Here is a 19,885-nt window from a genome sequence, read left to right as displayed (position 1 = left end):
CAGCAACCTGAGTGTCAGCCTTGCAGTGTCAAGGCTTAACCCTCTGCTGGAACGATGCGCACCACACAGTCACATCCTTTCATTGCTTTTACATTATGGAAAATTTCAAAAGTCCACTAGAACATTCTAGAACAAACCTCAAAATATCCAGCACCCAGCATCATATTTATGACCAAAGAACATCTTCCTGCCTCCCGGAGATGCCCCACAGGCCCCTCGTGCAGGATTTGTTTCATTTCGTTCATAAACATTTCAAAAAATTTTATTTTAATCACATAAGGTGAAGAGTCACATTTTCAGAGTCTGCTTGTTTTGAGTCAGGGTTTCTCAACGAAGCCCCGGCTGGTCTCGAGACTTTTTCCAACCTATTTTTACTCTTCATTTATTGTCACTGCGTGTGTGTGCATGCACATGGTGTGCTGGCGGGTTCGGACATGTAGAGGTCAGGGGGCTGCTTCATGGAGTCAGTTCTCCCCTCCAGTTCTCACATGTGTTCAGGAAGGTCTTCAGGCTCGTGTGGCAAGATGTCATTATATTATCTAAAAAACTCTAAACAAATTCTTCAAATTCATCAAATTATACTTATTTAGATTGCCATATACCTTTCCATTTTCTTTGTTAAGCCAGTAAATGCTGCTATCCTCCTCCTCATCCTCCTCATCCTCCTCTTCCCCTCCTCCCCCTCTTTCTCCTCCTTTCCCCCTTCTCCCCTCCCACTCCTTCATTTCTTCCTCTTCTTCCTCCTTTTCCCCCCTCTTCCTCCTCCTCTTCTTCCCCTCCTCCCCTCCCTCTCCTCCTTTTCCCCCTCTTCCTCCTCCTCTTTCCTCTCTTCCCCTTCTTCCTCCTTTTCCACCCTCTCTTCCCCCTCCTCTTCCCCCTCCTCCCCATCCTCTTCCCCCTCCTCCCCATCCTCTTCCTCATCACTATTACTATTAATGTTGCTTTTTTTGAGGCAGGCTAGCCTGGAGCTCACTGTGTTGCCCAAGCTGGCCCCAAACGCATAACAACCCTTTTGCCTCAGCTCCCAAGTACCAAGATTACATGTATGAGCTACCCACCATGTCTGGCATTGTTTTTCTAAGTTAGTGTGCACAATAATGCATTTCATTTTGGCGTTTTTGGGGGTGTGACTCCTTGTATGTGGCGGGCGTGGAAGGCTCTCTTGTCTGTAGCTCTATGGATTTGGGCTTTCCTCTTAGAGAGACTAATAGCCACTAGGAGGATTTTTACTCTTGTTTATTTTTTCAAAGAACAAAGTCCTAGTTTCTTCAATTCTTTGCATTGTTTCCTTTCTATGTTGTTGTTTTCTGCTGTGATATACTTTATCTCTTTCCCTCTACTGCTCCGTTCTTGTTTTTCTAAAGTCCTTCCAGCAGACACATCAATGTTTGCCAGAGATCATAGACTTTTTAAAACCTAAGATTCACAACTATGTTTCATTTTCCTGGAAGATTTATTAATTTTTATTTTTGAAATCTTTTTTTTCTATTACAGTTTAGGGTCCAGTCACGGGCTGGAGAGGAGGCTGAGAGGTTAAGTCAGAGGCTGGAGAGGAGGCTCAGAGTTAAGTCAGGGGCCGGAGAGGAGGCTCAGAGTTAAGAGCACCCATTCCTCTTACAAAGGACCTAGGCTGGATTCCCAGCACCTAGGTCGAGCTTCTCATAACTGACTTTATAAACCCAGATCTGGGTATTAGATGCCATCTTCTGTCTTCTGTAGGTAATTACAGTCATATGAACATACCCACACACATACATACACATAATTCAAAACAAAATAAATATTTAAAACATCCACAACTACTCATTGTCCTCACACCAGACACATGCATTCCAGTATTACAGTCTCAAGAGTGCTTTACTGCTAGTGAGCAGTGCTTCTGATTGGGTTTGACTGTCAGGGGACACTTTCCTTTTGAAAAAGATGCTATTGTGTGTGTGGATGGGGGTGTGCACACATGAGTGCAGTACCTGAAGAGGCCAGAAGAGGGCACCAGATCCCAGAGAACTTAAATATGCTGTGAGCTGCTGGACATGGGTGCTGGGGACCAAGCTTGGGGCCTCCAGAAGAGCCATTCAGTGTTAACCTTCCAGCCGCCTCCAGCAGTGCTTTTAGGACTAACTAACCATTTTGTTTCTTACTTTTCCGAGCCTGGAACCTCTCTTTACTGTTTCCAAACTCCTGTAAAAGTCCAGCTGCATATTTCTAAAAGAATTCTATTCTATTTTATCTGATATTTCTAGATTTTTTCTTTTTGGTTTCATGAATTTCTAGAGATGGAAATCCTAGCTTGTTTTTCTTATTAGTGGTAAAAATATTTAAAACTCACATGTTTCCTCTTAAGAATTTTTCTAGGAAGATTCTAATTAACTTTTGTTAGTAATGTTACATTAGTTACTTAAGTAATTTTAGTATCATTACATAGTATTTTCTGTCTTTTTAAAATTTTCATAATTCCTTTGTGCATATTAGTTATTGTTGGTTTTATGTTAACTAACATGTTCACACACATGTACATACATGTATATGTACATACATGTATATATAATGTACTTTGGTCCTCCCTTCTTCCCTCTTTTAACCTTCCTCTGCTATGATATTTTAGTCTAATATTTCTATTGCTAATTTTAATTCTAGCTCTATTATGATTTAAGTTATGCAGCCTGAAGTGTATTTAGTTTTTACAAAGATTGCATAGGATGTTCATTAAAATGTGTCATCTGTGTGTTCTAAGAAGTGAGCCACAACTGACTGACATGACCTTATTCCTCTCTTATCTCTTATCTTAAAATCAATTTTCCTTCTGGTCCCAGAGTCCAGATTCTTTCAAATTCCTTTGAAGTAGGAACTATTGATAAAAGTGACATGTAACTTTAAAATTGTTACTAAAAATTCAGGACTTGATTTGCAAAGATGGCTTAGCAGAGGCTAATTGACTGTTGATTTCTTCATGCACTTAGGTGGCCAAGACATTTTTATGACAGAAGAACAGAAGAAATATTACAATGCAATGAAAAAGTTAGGAACCAAGAAACCTCAAAAGCCCATCCCAAGGCCCCTGGTGAGAGCAACTGACTCTAAGCACACATGCAGGATGCATGATCTAAACACGCAGGTTTCTAAAAAGCCTGTTAACTTTTAAAGGAAGTATTCTTCTTATTGTTTTAAAAGTATTTGTGTATGTGCATCTTTGTGGGTGTACATGTTCATGGGAGTGTGGTGCTTTCAGTGGCCAGAAGGGGGCATCAGATCCCCCAGAGCAGAAGTTAAAGGCAGTGGTCAGCCATCTGACCCAGATGCTTAGGGAATGAATGCAGGACCTCTGCAAGAGCAGAATGCAGTCGTATCCACTGAGCCATCTCTCCAGACCCCCAGGATCTTTAAAATATATATGTGTTATCTTAGAACTTAAAGAACCAAGATGTACCCAAGTCCTTAGGAAAATTAGACATGCATGTTCACTACTGAGAGTCTGAGAGTTACTTTTCTACTAACACAGAGTCTCATTAGGTAGGTCTGGTGGCCTGGAAATCACTATGTAGACCAGGCTGCCTTGAACCCCTTGCCTCTGTCTCTCACATGCTTGAATTAAGGACATACCTCATTATACCAAACCAAAAAAAAATCTTAAAAAAATCTAAAACTTAAAAAAAAAAGGAGACAGTGTTTAACATCATCCCCAGTCATACTATGAAATAACCAGTTCTCCATCTTTAATAACTGCTGGGCTCGAATGTTGCTTTCCTAGCTTATTCCAACTGGAATTAAACACTGACATTTAAGGATTGTGTGAATGAAGAGTTTTGCTGATTATTCTGAACTGGTAGACAGAGATCTTTGTCTGTTCCACTTTGCCCAAGATGTAGATGCTCTCTGCGTCCATCTTTTGGGTAAATGCAGACACAGACATCAAGGGCCATCTTTCTATCGTTGAAGCATACATGAGCCCTTTTAGCTCAGCCTCACTGACTGCACATCACATCATACATGAGCCATTTTAGCTCAGCCTCACTGACTGCACATCGCATCAAAGTTGTGTCACTACTGGGGATATTTTGATTTATGTTTTTTGTTTTAAAGTAGAAGTGAAAATACAGGCTTGAGCACATAAAACAGTTACCCAAGCCACAATGGGAAGCTATGAGAATGTCTTGTCCTTTGAAGGGGTCTTGTGTATATTTCAAGGAGTTGCCTCCATTGTAAGAGAAAATGAATTTTGTTGTCTTAACGATGTAATTTTCTCCTTTCCTTTTTCCTCTTCAGAACAAATGTCAAGCCTTTGTGTTCGACCTGGTCACAAGCCAGGTCTTTGACGTCATCATTCTGGGTCTTATTGTCTTAAATATGATTATCATGATGGCTGAATCTGCCGACCAGCCCAAAGATGTGAAGAAAACCTTTGATATCCTCAACATAGCCTTCGTGGTCATCTTTACCATAGAGTGTCTCATCAAAGTCTTTGCTTTGAGGCAACACTACTTCACCAATGGCTGGAACTTATTTGATTGTGTGGTCGTGGTTCTTTCTATCATTAGTAAGTAAAACCAGTAGCCAGGACTTTCCAGGAAAGGCAGACATAAACCCTAAAGATAATCATTTGGAAGTGTATCAAGGGTTTCCACAAAGCAACAGATTATGCTTAATGTAGCCCCAGGGGTGGCGGTAGGGGGCTAAGAATGGCCCGCTCTGTTGGAAAGTTGCCACAGGCGGTAATTTCCTTTCTTGACCCGTTCCCTTGTTCAATGGAGAGAAACAAAGTATCTCCATTAACAGTTGTTGCCATGGTTCCTGACATCTCAGGTGGCTGAATAGGAATTCCCACCTCTTTCATGCTACCGTAAACCCCCCCCCCCCCCCCCCCCCCCCGTGGGCAGTTTGTGGTTTTAGGAGCTTGTCGGTTAGTACTGATGTTTGTGTCTGGGTTCAAAACCCACAAGGGTACTAGAGCAGCTATTGGACCAGTATCCATTGCTGGGGCTCCCTTGCTTCCCATTCAGCTGTCAAGACTGCCTCACATGAGAAGCAGTACACACTCCTTGACCTGAATCCCCTGTTTACTTAGACAGGGTTTGGGCTGCATGCGTCTCAGCTGACACCATGGCCGGCAAGCCTCTTTCTATAACCAGTGGGGTTTTCATAGCTACAGTCCCGCCGTATCAAGCGCAGAGCAAATGGGAGAAAGAGCGTTATTAGCACACACTCATTCCCTTTCTTCTTTCGTGTTTTTAAAATTATGTGTATGGGTGACCAAGGAGACCAGGGCCAAAGACATTGAACTTCTGGAGCTGGAGTTCCAGGCCCCCACCTGATGTGGACGTTAGTGATCAAACTTAAGTGCAACACAACAGAAGCTCATGTTCTTCATCTCTGGGCCGTCTTTAGCCCGCCTGCCTGCCTGCCTGCCTGTCTTTCTTCCCTCCGGCCTTTCTTCCTTCCTTCTTTTTTTCTTTCTTTTGTGCTGAGAATCAAAATTCAGTCCTGTGCATGTTAAGTATTATACTTCTTCATGGCTAAGAGATTAGAGTTTATTTGGGTCCTTGAAATTTGATTGGAACTAATCCATTAATTTGACTTTTTCCCCTCTTTCTCTTTTTCTGAGAAGGAATGTTAAGATGGGGTGTCACTCTAGTGCAGGTTGACCTGGGATTTATCATACAGCCTAGGCTGGCCTCAAGCTCATTTAAACCTCTTACTTCAGCCTCCTGAGTGCTGGGATTATGGGTGTGTGCTGTCACATCTGACTTAACCTCGTCTTTCACATGGTGCAGGAGGGTCCAAGAGTCTTTCTCGTAGTTCAGAAAGCAACGAAGACAAGGAGAACCACATTTTACAAATGGAGGCTTCATCCCATCTCAGAAAGACTGCACCACAGGTTTACACCTGAGTGGCTTCTCTCGAGTAATGCGGGCTGTCAGGGAGTGTGCTTGGGTTCTAAGCTCGGAGGTTTATGTAGTTAGTTTAAATAGGCTCATCTCTTGGCAGCAAAATAGACCTATGATCCTTATTAATTAGTCCCGATCCTAAGTTCTGGTGAAATTGATGTCAATTGAGGTTGGAGAATGGTGAACAGATGATTCGGGGATCTCCTTGCACCAAAGGGAGCACCATGAGCCCCTTCCTCTCATAAGTGAAGAGGGTCCTCATTCCACCACCCATTCTAGGGTGACTGTGCAGCTTCTAGAACTATATCTGGGATCCTTCTAACAGCTCCCAGATGATGGAAATCCCACATGCTCCAATGTAGGACCAACCTTCACAAGAAGCCAAACACTTTTCACTGACATGCAGAGTCCCATGTGTGTCTGCATCCAGCACCTGGTCTCCACACACCCAGCACCTGGTCTACACACACACACACACACACACACACACACACACACACACACACAGCATCTGGTCCCCACACACCCAACACTTGGTCTCCTCCCCCGCCCCCACAACACCCAGCACCTGGTCTACACACACACACACACCCAGCACCTGGTCTACACACACACACACACACACACACACACACACACACACACAGCACCTGGTCTACACACACACACACACACACACACACACACACACACACACACACACAGCATCTGGTCCCCACGCACCCAACACTTGGTCTCCTCCCCCGCCCCCACAACACCCAGCACCTGGTCTACACACACACACACCCAGCACCTGGTCTACACACACACACACACACACACACACACACACACACACACACACACAGCACCTGGTCTAACACACACACACACACACACACACAAAGCACCTGGTCTCCACACATCCAGCACCTGGTCTCTACACTTTCCCCAGGCTTCTCCCTGAGCTTTTACAGTAACGCAAAATGAGTGAGTCTGGGAGTTAGCTGTCTAGTTGCCAAGTAAGGCTTACTCATTTTAGTTGAATACCAAACATGGGGTTCACACAAAAAGAAAAAAGAAAAAAAAACTGCACTCAGAGAAAAGACTGATTCACACAGACCCGGTTAGTCCAGAAAGGATTTAAGGCCGAGCCTGAAAGGGCTGGTATTGCTGAGCGAGCACCATCCTTGCTAGGATTGTCTGCCCAACTAGCGTATGTCTTTTATACAGTCAGATGACAAGGTTTAGCCAGTGAGCTCTCTGTAGTCATTAGGAGACTGGCAAAAGCATTTTCACTGCCATGATCCCTAATGACCTCAGAGCAAGGGGAAGACCATGCCTACACAAGGCAAGCATGTTCCAGCCATTCTATAATATTTGGGCCAAAATGTAAATTGCCTTAACTGCTCATAGCATGTACCGGCTGGACAAGCAATGAGAAAACAGGGTGACATTTTAGGCCCAAATATTCACCAGTTTTCACAAAGCTCAGAGACACCATTTCTGGGTTGTCCACAGCAGAGAACATGTGTGAGCTTTGTGAGACCTCAGCGGGTCCTCAGGGTGAGCAGAACATCAAACAGGGATCAGTGGGCATCTTCGGAGTAGAGGAAAGCTCAGTTCTGCGTCCCTGCAGCTCTACACAGCACAGTTAGTCCGTCCTCATGGCAGAGCCCCATTCAGAACCCAGATGAAGAAGCATCCGTCCCTTTTAATAAGCTTGGGTCTCTCAGCCATACTCTAGGAGAAGCATCTCCGTGCACTCTGGGAGAGTCAACATTTGAAGAAAGGGCCCGTGTCCCATCTACATCCAGTAAATAGGGAAACATCGTGGCAGGTGTGGCCCTGTGGGAAAATGCAACAGGTAAAACCCTGCATAGTATAAGCTGCCATAGTTTCCTTACTTGCCTTCAGTGGCGTGGGCATCCCAGCCCCCACAAAAGTTCCATCTAAAATTCTATGGCCCTTAGAGATTATTCTTCAAATTGAAACACAAGTGACCAGTTCTTAGTTTTGTGTATAAATGAGAAGGTGTGTGTAACAAGTTGGTCCCCTCAGGATTCTGAGGTGGGAGAATGGCTGGGTTCGAAGCTGGAGTGCTTGTTGGGAGCTCACTGGTCCTCCCTCTCTAGGTACCCTGGTTTCCCGCTTGGAGGACAGTGACATTTCTTTCCCGCCCACGCTCTTCAGAGTCGTCCGCTTGGCTCGGATTGGTCGAATCCTCAGGCTGGTCCGGGCTGCCCGGGGAATCAGGACCCTCCTCTTTGCTTTGATGATGTCTCTCCCCTCTCTCTTCAACATCGGTCTGCTGCTCTTCCTGGTGATGTTCATTTACGCCATCTTTGGGATGAGCTGGTTTTCCAAAGTGAAGAAGGGCTCCGGGATCGACGACATCTTCAACTTCGAGACGTTTACGGGCAGCATGCTGTGCCTCTTCCAGATAACCACTTCGGCTGGCTGGGATACCCTCCTCAACCCCATGCTGGAGGCAAAAGAACACTGCAACTCCTCCTCCCAAGACAGCTGTCAGCAGCCGCAGATAGCCGTCGTCTACTTTGTCAGTTACATCATCATCTCCTTCCTCATCGTGGTCAACATGTACATCGCTGTGATCCTCGAGAACTTCAACACAGCCACGGAGGAGAGCGAGGACCCTCTGGGAGAGGACGACTTTGAAATCTTCTATGAGGTCTGGGAGAAGTTTGACCCCGAGGCGTCGCAGTTCATCCAGTATTCGGCCCTCTCTGACTTTGCGGACGCCCTGCCGGAGCCGTTGCGTGTGGCCAAGCCGAATAAGTTTCAGTTTCTAGTGATGGACTTGCCCATGGTGATGGGCGACCGCCTCCATTGCATGGATGTTCTCTTTGCTTTCACTACCAGGGTCCTCGGGGACTCCAGCGGCTTGGATACCATGAAAACCATGATGGAGGAGAAGTTTATGGAGGCCAACCCTTTTAAGAAGCTCTACGAGCCCATAGTCACCACCACCAAGAGGAAGGAGGAGGAGCAAGGCGCCGCCGTCATCCAGAGGGCCTACCGGAAACACATGGAGAAGATGGTCAAACTGAGGCTGAAGGACAGGTCAAGTTCATCGCACCAGGTGTTTTGCAATGGAGACTTGTCCAGCTTGGATGTGGCCAAGGTCAAGGTTCACAATGACTGAACCCTCATCTCCACCCCTACCTCACTGCCTCACAGCTTAGCCTCCAGCCTCTGGCGAGCAGGCGGCAGACTCACTGAACACAGGCCGTTCGATCTGTGTTTTTGGCTGAACGAGGTGACAGGTTGGCGTCCATTTTTAAATGACTCTTGGAAAGATTTCATGTAGAGAGATGTTAGAAGGGACTGCAAAGGACACCGACCATAACGGAAGGCCTGGAGGACAGTCCAACTTACATAAAGATGAGAAACAAGAAGGAAAGATCCCAGGAAAACTTCAGATTGTGTTCTCAGTACATTCCCCAATGTGTCTGTTCGGTGTTTTGAGTATGTGACCTGCCACATGTAGCTCTTTTTTGCATGTACGTCAAAACCCTGCAGTAAGTTAATAGCTTGCTACGGGTGTTCCTACCAGCATCACAGAATTGGGTGTATGACTCAAACCTAAAAGCATGACTCTGACTTGTCAGTCAGCACCCCGACTTTCAGACGCTCCAATCTCTGTCCCAGGTGTCTAACGAATAAATAGGTAAAAGAAACATCTAGTTTGCATTTCATTGAGTCAGGGGCCGAAATGTCCCTCTTGCTTGGTGGTTGTGTGAGCAGGGGTTTGACGTAGCCCCGAGCCAGTCATCTGTCAGGAAGGTGGTTAGCTGTTGGCTCTTTGGGTAGAAAAGGCCTTGTGTCTCAGTGTCACATATTTCTGTGACGTGAATGTCCCCGCCGTGACTGGTTTCAGGCTACAAACACGGAAGTTATTGAGGAGTGAGATGGGAAGAAATGGGTGTATTAAATGTCCAAGAGCCAGCCTGGATTGGCTCCAGCCATCATTTCTTGGTTTCAACAAGAATCCTGGTTGACTCTGGGTAAAGTATTTGCAGAGTTAGAGCAGGGGGTTGGGTATGGCTCAATTGGGAACGTGGCTGGGCAATATTAGAACCTGGAGCTATCACCCATAATCCCAGCTCCCTAGAGAGACAGGGTTTGCTGGCTCGTTTTTGATAGCTGACTTGATGTACATAGAGTTACTTTGGAAGAGGGAACTTTGGTTGAAGAATTGCCTCCATCAGATTGCCCTGTGGCCACATCTGTGAGGAACCGTCTGGATGATGATTGATGTGGAAGGGCCCAGCCCACTGTGGGCGACATCATTCCTAGGAAGGAGGGCCTGAGTGTATAAAAAGCTCATCAAGCATGAGCCAGAGAGTAAGCCAGCAGACAGCACTCCTCTGTTGTCTCTGCTTCCATTCAGCTTCCTGCCTTCACTTCCTTCAGTCATTCAGGATTGTTTTCTGGAATTACAAGCTGAAATTAAACCCTTTCCTCCCCAAGTTGTTTTGGTTATGGATTTATCACAGTGACAGAAACAGACTAACCCCTGGTACCTTGATGGAAAGAGGAAGGAGGTGCCTGTGAGACCAGGGACCTTTTGAGATGAGCCACAAGGAGTCCTGTTCAGGGCTGTAAATATCTTGAGGGAGTTGCCAGTTCAAAAGTCACAGTGATATTCTCTCCTTTCGGGTCTGGGTGATTACAGATGAGGCAGGCTAGATAATGTGTGCCCTTATAGATCCTTGTATAGAAGCTAGTCGAGGGTGGGACCTTATAGATCCATCCCAAGGGCTCCCCTTCTTAATCGAAAGTATTTTTTCCCTACAATATATTCTTATCACACTTTCCCCTTTCTCATCTCCTTCTAGATTCTCGCAACCTTCTCATTCACCCAAACCCTATGTCTGTCTGTCTCTCTCTCAAACAGGCAAATAAAAACAGGCAAAAAATGAAAATGAAATATACAGAGAAACAGCAAACACCCGTGTGCATGTGCACGCATGCCACACACATGCATATACATGCCACACACATACACATATCCACACACACATGCCACACACATGCGCACCTGGGCACACACACAAAACTCATAAAAACACAAAATTTAAAACATATTTTACAAACAAAAGACCTGTAAGATGAAAAGAATGTCCAAGCAAAGCAATATAATTTTTAAAAAATCTACGAAATACCGTTGAGTTTATTTTGTTTTGGCCATCTACTGATGAGCATGGGGTCTGCCCTCAGTGTAATTTATATATCCAGTGAGACTCTACTGGAAAACCCTAATTTTTCCTTCAGTCCCCCTTACATATGTCCATCCACCCTTACATGGGCCCTAGCTAGGAATGGGTTTCTAGAGCAAGGAATGGGTTTCTGAAGGCAAGCACTGGCTCCAGGCAGGGGTTGAACTATGCACATTTCCTTCACTAGATGGCAGCAAACACCCAACTCGATCTTTCTAAGTGCCAGGGGAGCCAGAACAGGGGAACCAGAAGGCTGAGGGGGACACTCAGGCAGGAAAGGGAGAATTACTGAAGCCTTGGAGAGCTGGAAGCTAGTCCCCCCCCCCCCAGGGATGGCTCCCCCTGGGCAAGTGCCAGGCGGTCAGAGGGACCTTAGGAGGGCGACTGCTGGGTGGAGAGAGCTCAGCCAATCAAGTGTTCGTGTTGTAAGCATAAGAACAAGAGTTCAACCCCCAGAATCCTGGTGAAAAAGCCAGAATAGTGTCATGTGCTTGTTAATTTCTGGACTGGGAAATCAGATGTAGTCCAGAAGGGTGAAATGATGCTCTCAGTGTTTTCCTCCGGGGTGGGGACACACCAAATATCCCAATAAACAGCTGTACAGACATGGAGGCCTCCCACCCATTTGTCCTCTGTGTCCTCTCTGCCAGATCTGTCTCTGTAGATCCATTTCTAAATCCAGTCAACAGTCCTGAGGACAGATCCGGCACACTTTGTGTGACAGCTGCTAACCAGTGGCCCTTGACCTTTAGAGCATCTAATTAGGAAGAGAATCACACAAGTGTTTACACGGTGATAAAACAGTAACAATGTAACAAATGCCAGAAACCCGGGATAGCTCTGCTCTCCGGATGTCGACGGGGAGGATTTCGGCTGAGTGGCAGTGGTGTGAGCTTGACAAGGATGGGTGGGGAGGATTTTGACAAGACAGGTGGTGTGGCAGGGTGTTTTCAGTGGAGGAGACAGCCCCCAGCGGCACCAGGGAAGCTAGGATAGATAAGGTGGTTTGAATCACCCAACGAACAGCAGGAGAAATGCAGAGAGCAGAGTAGAGGCAGCAGCAGGACCCCAGGAACGTCTGAGTTGAAGGGATGGCTGAGTCAGTATCATCCTGATGTTGCCAGCATGAGGATGCAAGTTAATTCCCCAGAGCCTATGAGAAAAGTCAGGTGTGTTGTGACAAGCTTTCCATTCCGGTGCTGGGGAAGTAAATACGGGACACCTGGGCATCACTTGGCAGCCAGCCTGCTTGGCACGTTCTAGGCCAGTGAGAGGTTCTCTCTTAAAACACAAGGTAGACCTGAGTTGACATCTGACCTCTACATTCATGCACACCGATACATGTAAGCCACACATACACATTTGTACACAAGAGTACACACACACACACACACACACACACACACACACACAAACACACACCCCTACTCATGAAGAGACTCAAATACCACTGTGAGTTATACCCAGTTGGTGCTGGGGAGGCACTAATGGTGTTTGGACGGTGCAGAGAGTATACCTGGATGGGATGGGCAGAGAGAAGGAAAAAACACTTGTGACATTGACCCTGGTGGAGAAGAAAGGTTGAGCCAGGGAGGGCAGAGGGACAACGTATTGTGTTTGTGATGCTGGGACCAGCTGGCTCCCTTAGAAGAATAGTCTGGGAGGCCCTTAGACTTAGGAACTGGTAGCAAGACAGACAGACGGCAGTAAAATATCTCCCAAGGTGGGACTGGAGAGGTGGTTCTGTGGGTAAGAGTGCCAGCATCTACACACACACACACACACACACACACACACACACACACACGCCGGGACTGGCCACACCCACCTATAATCCCAGCACTGGGTAGAGAGAGAGCAGTCACCAGGGCTTGCTGGCCACTGGCCTGGCTCCATGTTTAGGGAGAGACCCTGTAGGAAGGGAAGGCACAGGCATGGTAGAGCAGGACACGCTGTCCCTTGATACTATCCCTGCACCGGCCTCTGCACACACTCACCTCACTCCCAATGGCATGTACACACACTTCACACACTAACAACTAACTATCATCTAAAGGGAAAAAAACCCAAACACGTTACCAAGGCAATGAGGGGAGGGAGATCCAAGAGTTTTTTTTCCTTCCCATTTCTTTTGTTCTCACGATTAGAGAGGAAGAAACCCCCAAGCTGTTTCAGTTTGGTTCAAGATCCCAGGGCCAAGGTGTCTTCTATCTGCAGACAGGCACAGAAATGTAATGTCAGGTGCAGCAGGAGTTCGCTGCACAGGCATCTAAAACCCCAGGAGCAGCTGACATCAGGGCAGAGAGCACAGTCAGACCCAGAAGGCAGGGGGCATGACCTGGAGAGGTAGTGTGAGCCCAGCTTAGGGTGTAGGCCGCCTGCTCAAAGCCAACACCACAACCTATTGTGAGAGCATCAGGACCCCATGTTCCCACCCCTCCCGCCAAGCACCAAGAGCCATGCCCTTACATCCGTGTGCATTATGGGACAAAGATAAGCACTCACTTTATAAATAGCCGGGCTCAGGAGCCAGCTATGCCAGGAACAGCCCTGGAATGTCAGCTTCAAGCACCTCAGGCCTTAGGAAAAGTTCAAGTCCCATACAATCTCCCTCTTGATGGAGGAGGAGAGGGAGAGTGCTCAGGTAGCCTGTTGCTTGGCAACCAGGATAGAACCTCTGGGGTCATTCAGTGGGCAATCCTGTCCCTCACACACAAGGAGTAATCAAAGCAGAGCTGTGAGGAAGGAGAGCTAACATTTACCGAGAGCGTGTTCTGGGCTAGGTCATCACGCCATCCCCGACACCTGGCTGAGATTTCACCGAAGCTCCGTTAGAGAGAAATCGCCTTTAGCCTTTCTCGTCTAGATGAGGTAACTGAGGCTCATACAAGGCCATGTAGCCGTGTCAGTTAATGCGGTGTGGGGGATTGAACCCAGGGCTTGTGCCCCTTAGGCAAGAGCACCACCCACTGAGTTACAGTTATAGCTCTGGGCAATAGAATGCTGTTGCTGTAAGCCCAGTTCTGCCAGTCTGACAGTGGTGGCACCATGATGCATCTTTGTGAGTATTGATTTAGCCTCCCTTCATCTTCCCCCATCAGCCCTCCGATTTCAGTCACCCTGGATGAGCTACTGGGCCAGCACAGCATCAGGTCATGTTTTGTCTTTCCGTTTGCTAAGTTCTGGTATTTCACTATCACTTTACAGAGCTGAACTACTCAAGTGCCTCACACGCTGTTTACTCACGAACCCTCATCAGACTTCCAGAGAGTTTTCCACCATAAATTAATAGTTTGAAGTGGAGAACTACTGCTGGAGAGGTGGCTCAGAGTATGAGTACATACTGCTCTTGTAGAGGACCCGAGTGTGGCTCCCAGCATACACGTTGGGCAGCTCACAAGCACCTGGAACTTCAGATCCAAAGAGTATGATACCCTCTTTTTGGTTCTCTCATGCCCTGAACTCATGTGTGTTTACCCATACAGAGACACACATATGTATACAGAATGAAATAAATCTTTAAAAGTAAATAAATACATAACTGGCTCAAACACACTAGGTTGGGCAGTACACTTCTGTAATTCTGTCCCTTGGAGGGATGAAGCTGGAGGACTACAAGTTCAAGGCCAATCTGGGCTACATAATGAGACCCTGCTCTTATCACACATAAGCCGAGTCTCCAGGTGGACCGTAGACAGCAGGGTAAGCACAGTTATAAAAACATCTGTAGCAGTCTGGAGAGATGGCTCAGCAGTTAAGAGCACTGGCTGCTCTTCCAAAGGTTCTGAACAACCACATGATGCCTCATAACCATCAGTAATGGGATCCGATGCCCTCTTCTGGTGTGTCTGAGGACAGCAATGGTGTACTCATATACATAAAATAAATAAACCTCAAAATAAAAGAAAAACATCTGTGGAAAAACAGAAATCTTAGTGATCTTGAGTTGGCATAAGTTTTAAGATACACAAAACCCTAAATAGTGAAGAAAAATCAGTAAATTGGACTTCATCTAAATGGCAAGATAGGACAAGAGAAGAAAATGACAGGAGGGAATGGAAGACATAAGGGAGGGGAATCAAATAGGGAAGACAAGGAGGGAAGGGGAGAAATAAAATTTGACCTAATTTGTGTTTCTCAGAATGTTGAGTGACTGAAACCATCCCACAGCACTGGGGTTGGGGCTGGAAAGTGGTTCAGCCACAGGGAAAATAGTTTCCTTATTTCTCATAAAGTTAAATGTACACTGACAAAGGATGGCCTAAAGCCATTCCACTGGACAGTTCCTAACAGGAAATGAGGTCACATGCCCACAAAAATCTGTACTCCAAGTAGAAACCAAGTATTTAGTTTTAAATAATCAAAACCTGATACCACTATCCATCAACAGAGGGAAGGTTAAATAGATTGTGGTATGCCCATTCAACAAGCAAAACAATGGACCAACAAGATTGTGGTATGCCCATTCAACAAGCAAGATAGTGGACCAACAAGATTGTGGTATGTCCATTCAACAAGTAAAACAATGGACCAACAAGATTGTGGTATGCCCATTCAACAAGCAAGACAGTGGGCCAACAAGTGGCCTCAAGAGATTTATAGAAAGCGACTGAGATAAAAACAAGATGGTTTTACTTACATAGAATTTTAGAAAATATAAACTAAGCTAGGGTGATATAAGCTAGTCATGATCTGGGGTGGGGCAAGGTAGAAGAGAGGCACAAAAGTGTTCTATGAGGAACTTTCAGGAATATATATAGTCTCCATCTTGACTGTGGTATCAGCTTCACATGTAAGGAGACAAATTTCTAGTTTGTCAAGTTGTAACTTTGTGTTTGCTTTCAGACAGAGTTTCATTATGGCCCGAGCTCATATGCCTCTGCCTCCTGAGAGTGGGAGTACAAATGTGTACCACCACATTCATCTTCAGGTGTACTGTTTAAATATGTGAAGTCTAACTTCAAGGAGCATGCATGTGTGTGAGCATGTGCCCATTTGGCCTAGATTGGCTGGCCAGCAGACCCTTGGGATCCATCTGTCTCCATTGTTCCAGCTCTGGGCTTACAGTCACTGCCACACCTAGCTTACGGAACCAATTTTGAAAAATCTAGCTCTCAATGGTCATCTCTCCAGGCCTCTGGATCTCTCACTTCATTGAAATGTGAAGGAAAAGTTGGCTGCTGTTCCAGGGATGGCTGCTAAGCCTCCATGCCTTCCAACTGCCTGAAAAACACAGTAGAGAAGGATGCCCGAGGGAGTAGAGAGGTTCTTCATGTCTGTGGGCATTGTTGCATGAGAACAAGGATAGCCCTGTTAGGAAACACCAGATCTTAGAAACACAGGGCTGACCTTGTTTAGCTCCTCAACACGCAGATTCAAGATTCTGGTACCCAGAAATGGGTAGTGACTTAAAGTCATGGGTATGGGAACAGACTGAGGAATGAGTAGGGTGAGGGGAAGAGTGATCAAGGCAGGGATGGAGTCCTCCATCTTTTCTCCCTGTGTCTCTTGTGACAAACAGCACACCATGCTACTGGAGAGCTGCTGGGTACATGGCCCCTCGATCTACCCAGAACTGGTGAGAAAACATGGCCACTGAGCACTCTGTATCCTTCCTATGGCCTCTCCAGGGACCTCGCCCTCACTCCCTCCCAGAAGAGGCCTCCATCAGTAGCTGCTGTAGGCTTTCTGCACCCAAGAGGAACCCTAAGGGGTAGAGGCACTTTCCCTCTCCCCAAAGGCCATGTGAGCTCATTCTGGTAAAAGTTTAATGCCTGAGAATCAATTACACTTAAGTACGTTCATCAGCGCCCGAGCTCGTCTCTGAGCCACGGGACCTACAGTGAGCGTCTCTCACCGACTTCTGCTAAGAAAACTCCCCTGCTTTTCTCCACGAGGCAGGGCGGTAGATCTCTTTCTTCCCATCAGTTTGCTGTGAAACCTGAAGTAAGGTCATCCCCTCTCTGGGCCTGATTTGACATTCGTGAAAATGGAAGCGTTGACTGTGGTTGATATTCTTGGGCTTCATCTATTCCTCTTCCCAGGCTCTGTCTCTGGACGCAGCAAGTTAGAGGTCTGTGAAGGAGAAGGGAGAAGGCAGGAGCATCATTGACCAAAGGGGCTGAAAAGAGACATTCTGGGAGGACTCTGGCCATTTGGAGAATGGACCCACTCTAACCAGCATGCAAGGATTATGCAAAAATTTAGCACAAGGACAGGGATGTGGCCATTTTCTTTTCAGGGTTAGATCTGACTTCACCTCCAAGCACAGACCGCTCTTTGGCAGCTCCAGGTGCACCACGTTGGTCTCTGATGCCCAGTGAGTAGCTCAGGCAGGGCCCAGGAATGGCTCCACATTCACAAGGTTGGCTGTTTCTGTCTTGCGTCTCTTCTTACCCATCCTCTACAGTGTCTTAACCCCTCCTGTTCCCTTCCTGAGGCAACTCTGCACTCCATTTCCAGAAGCTTCGATGGCTAACTCCATTCATTCTGTGGTGATCCTGGGTTGTGGAACAAGATCTGTCTGAGGACATGGGAAAGTACCACCCCATCATAGGCCACCAGGACCCCACAAAGTATACCAGAACCCAAAATGAAATAGCTGAGCCAGCATGAAGAGCCAAGTTTGAGCTCCAGAAATCCTATAAATGCCAGGTGAGTGCGGTAGCCTCCCAGCAATGCCAGCCTCAGAAGGTGGCGATTGGATTACCAGGGTAAACTAGAGACCTAGACTAGCTGCATTGGCAAGCCATGGGCTTGATTGAGAGACCTTCCGTGAATGAATAAGGTAGAAGAGTCATGAAGGATGGACCTGACATCAATCTTTGGCCTGTACTTCACAGACACACATGTGCACAGGCACACACATGCAAAGGTACACACATGCACAGGCACACATGCAAAGGTACACACATGCACAGGCACACACTGCACAGGCATACACATGTATAGGCACATACTGATAGGCACACACACATACAGGCACACACATGAGCAGGCACACATATACACAAACAAACTGCACAGGCATACACATGTGCTGGCACATACATGCACAGGCATAAATAAACACAGGTGCACACACAAGCACGTGCACAAACAAGCTCAGGCACACACATGCACAGGCACATACAAGTGCAGGCAGGCACACACATGCACAGGTACACACAAACACAAGCACACACATGTATATGTACAGTACAGGTACACACAGGCTCAGGCACAGGCACACACATGTACACACATCCATGTAGGTGGGGTAGGGAGCTTGCTGGCCCACAGGTAACACACGGCGATCTGGAAAGATCCATCTCAAATCTAAACTGGCGACTTTGCTGAGTCAGGAAAAAGAACCTGCTTCATGGGCACTGGTCACAGACAGGCTGCTAGGGTGCTTGAGAGGGTCCTTGAAGCTGGCTGAAAGGAGGACAGGAGGCTGATGAGAACGTGGCTAGGTGAACCTTTTGTTGTAGGATCCCAAGTTCTGTTGAACACAGATGTGTCAGGAGAGAACATTTAGGGGTGCTGCCCAGAGTCCCCCAAGTGCACCCTCATCTCAGACCCACCCTCTGTCCCTCTTCAGTCTCTGTCTGTGGGGAGAGCCCTGCTCAGTTCATATTAACTTGCTCATCTCACTCGCTGCCTGATTTCTGCTTGGGTCTCGGCAACAGGAGGCCCAGCAGGAAACCCCTGTGGTCAGGTACTTCCTCGATGCCTCTTCCCTGTGGCCGGCTGAACTTTGGGGTTCTTGTACTCAGGATTCAGTGGCAGCCGTGTTCCTCCAATGTTGCAGAACTGGGAAGCCAGAGACAGGCAGATCCCTGGGGCTCTCTGGCCAGCTCTGGTTAGCTGGCCTAGACTACTTGGCTAGTTACAGGCCAGTCTCAAAAACACAAATGAATGAATGAATGAATGAATGAATGAATGAATGAAAGAAAATAAAACAGACAGCACAACATTCAAGGTTTTGGTTTTGTTGGCCTCTGTAGGTGCATGCATACACATGGATGTACACCTGCTCATTCACACACATGCATACATGTGTGTGCACAAGCACATGCACAGAAAGACTGTGGCTTCTGTCTTGGAAACCTTCTGGCTTGCTTTCTCTTGGCCCAGATCACCAGGCTATGAACAGCTCTACCAGAGAAAGCCCCAAGCCTAAACACAGAGGCATCTAATCCTGAACAGCAAGTAAGGGCAGCTTGCCAACGATTCCTTGAATAACCATAGAGAGCCCTGCAGCCGTGGGGCAGTTGCAAGATGCTTGCATGATGGTCATCTCTGCAATCAGCCTGACTACAGCCTTGGGAGATACCCTGAGCCACGGCCACGTGGCCAAGCCACTCTCAGAGCCTCATCTCTTAGAAGCTGTGAGCGGCCATAAACCTTTATTGTTTTCAGCTGCCAAGGACTAGGCCCTTCATTACACGGCTACAGATGTCTAACCAGAGCTGCATGGATACCTGTGTAGTCAAATTTTGTTCCGTGAACCACCCGAGGAGGATTCCGCTTGCTAATACAGCTCGAGGCTGCAGCCTCCGTGGAAGGAACACTGCTGGGTCATTTAGCTTCTGTTTCTCTGATCGAAATAATTGGTACAGACAGCTCAAGGGAGGAAGGAGTTATCTGGGCTCACAATTCCAAGAAGATTCAGGCCACAGTTGTTTGGCTCCGTTTTATGTGGGTGGAACACCGTGGCTGCTGGAACGTGGGGTGGGGACAGCTGTTTACTGCAGCCTGGAGGGAGAGAGGAAGATGAGAACCAGGGGCACCTTCAAG

At 46.9% G+C, this 19,885-nt stretch overlaps 1 protein-coding gene and 1 long non-coding RNA gene across 3 annotated transcripts in view; one reads left to right on the top strand and one right to left on the bottom strand.

Annotated features, from left to right (window-relative positions):
- Scn11a (sodium voltage-gated channel alpha subunit 11) overlaps positions 1 to 9,562 on the top strand; it is a 70,278-nt gene extending 60,716 nt beyond the window's left edge. Inside the window, 3 exon segments of one of the 2 annotated variants that reach the window (NM_019265.2) lie at positions 2,957 to 3,061; positions 4,264 to 4,534; positions 7,997 to 9,562. In NM_019265.2, the coding sequence (NP_062138.1) occupies positions 2,957 to 3,061; positions 4,264 to 4,534; positions 7,997 to 9,027 (1,407 nt within the window). In that variant the 3' untranslated portion in view covers positions 9,028 to 9,562. 2 annotated transcript variants of the gene reach the window in all.
- A 1,470-nt stretch (positions 9,563 to 11,032) lies between these two features.
- LOC120094291 (uncharacterized) lies at positions 11,033 to 13,780 on the bottom strand. The gene is made up of 3 exons (XR_005488555.2): positions 13,610 to 13,780; positions 13,184 to 13,315; positions 11,033 to 12,257 (listed from the first exon to the last, which is right to left on the bottom strand). It is a non-coding gene; the product is annotated as an uncharacterized LOC120094291 (long non-coding RNA).
- Between the last annotated feature and the right edge of the window lie 6,105 nt (positions 13,781 to 19,885).

The sequence above is a fragment of the Rattus norvegicus genome, chromosome 8 (genome assembly GCF_036323735.1).
Source record: "Rattus norvegicus strain BN/NHsdMcwi chromosome 8, GRCr8, whole genome shotgun sequence".
Classification (NCBI taxonomy): domain Eukaryota; kingdom Metazoa; phylum Chordata; class Mammalia; order Rodentia; family Muridae; genus Rattus; species Rattus norvegicus.
This window is presented reverse-complemented; position numbering and strand designations above follow the sequence as displayed.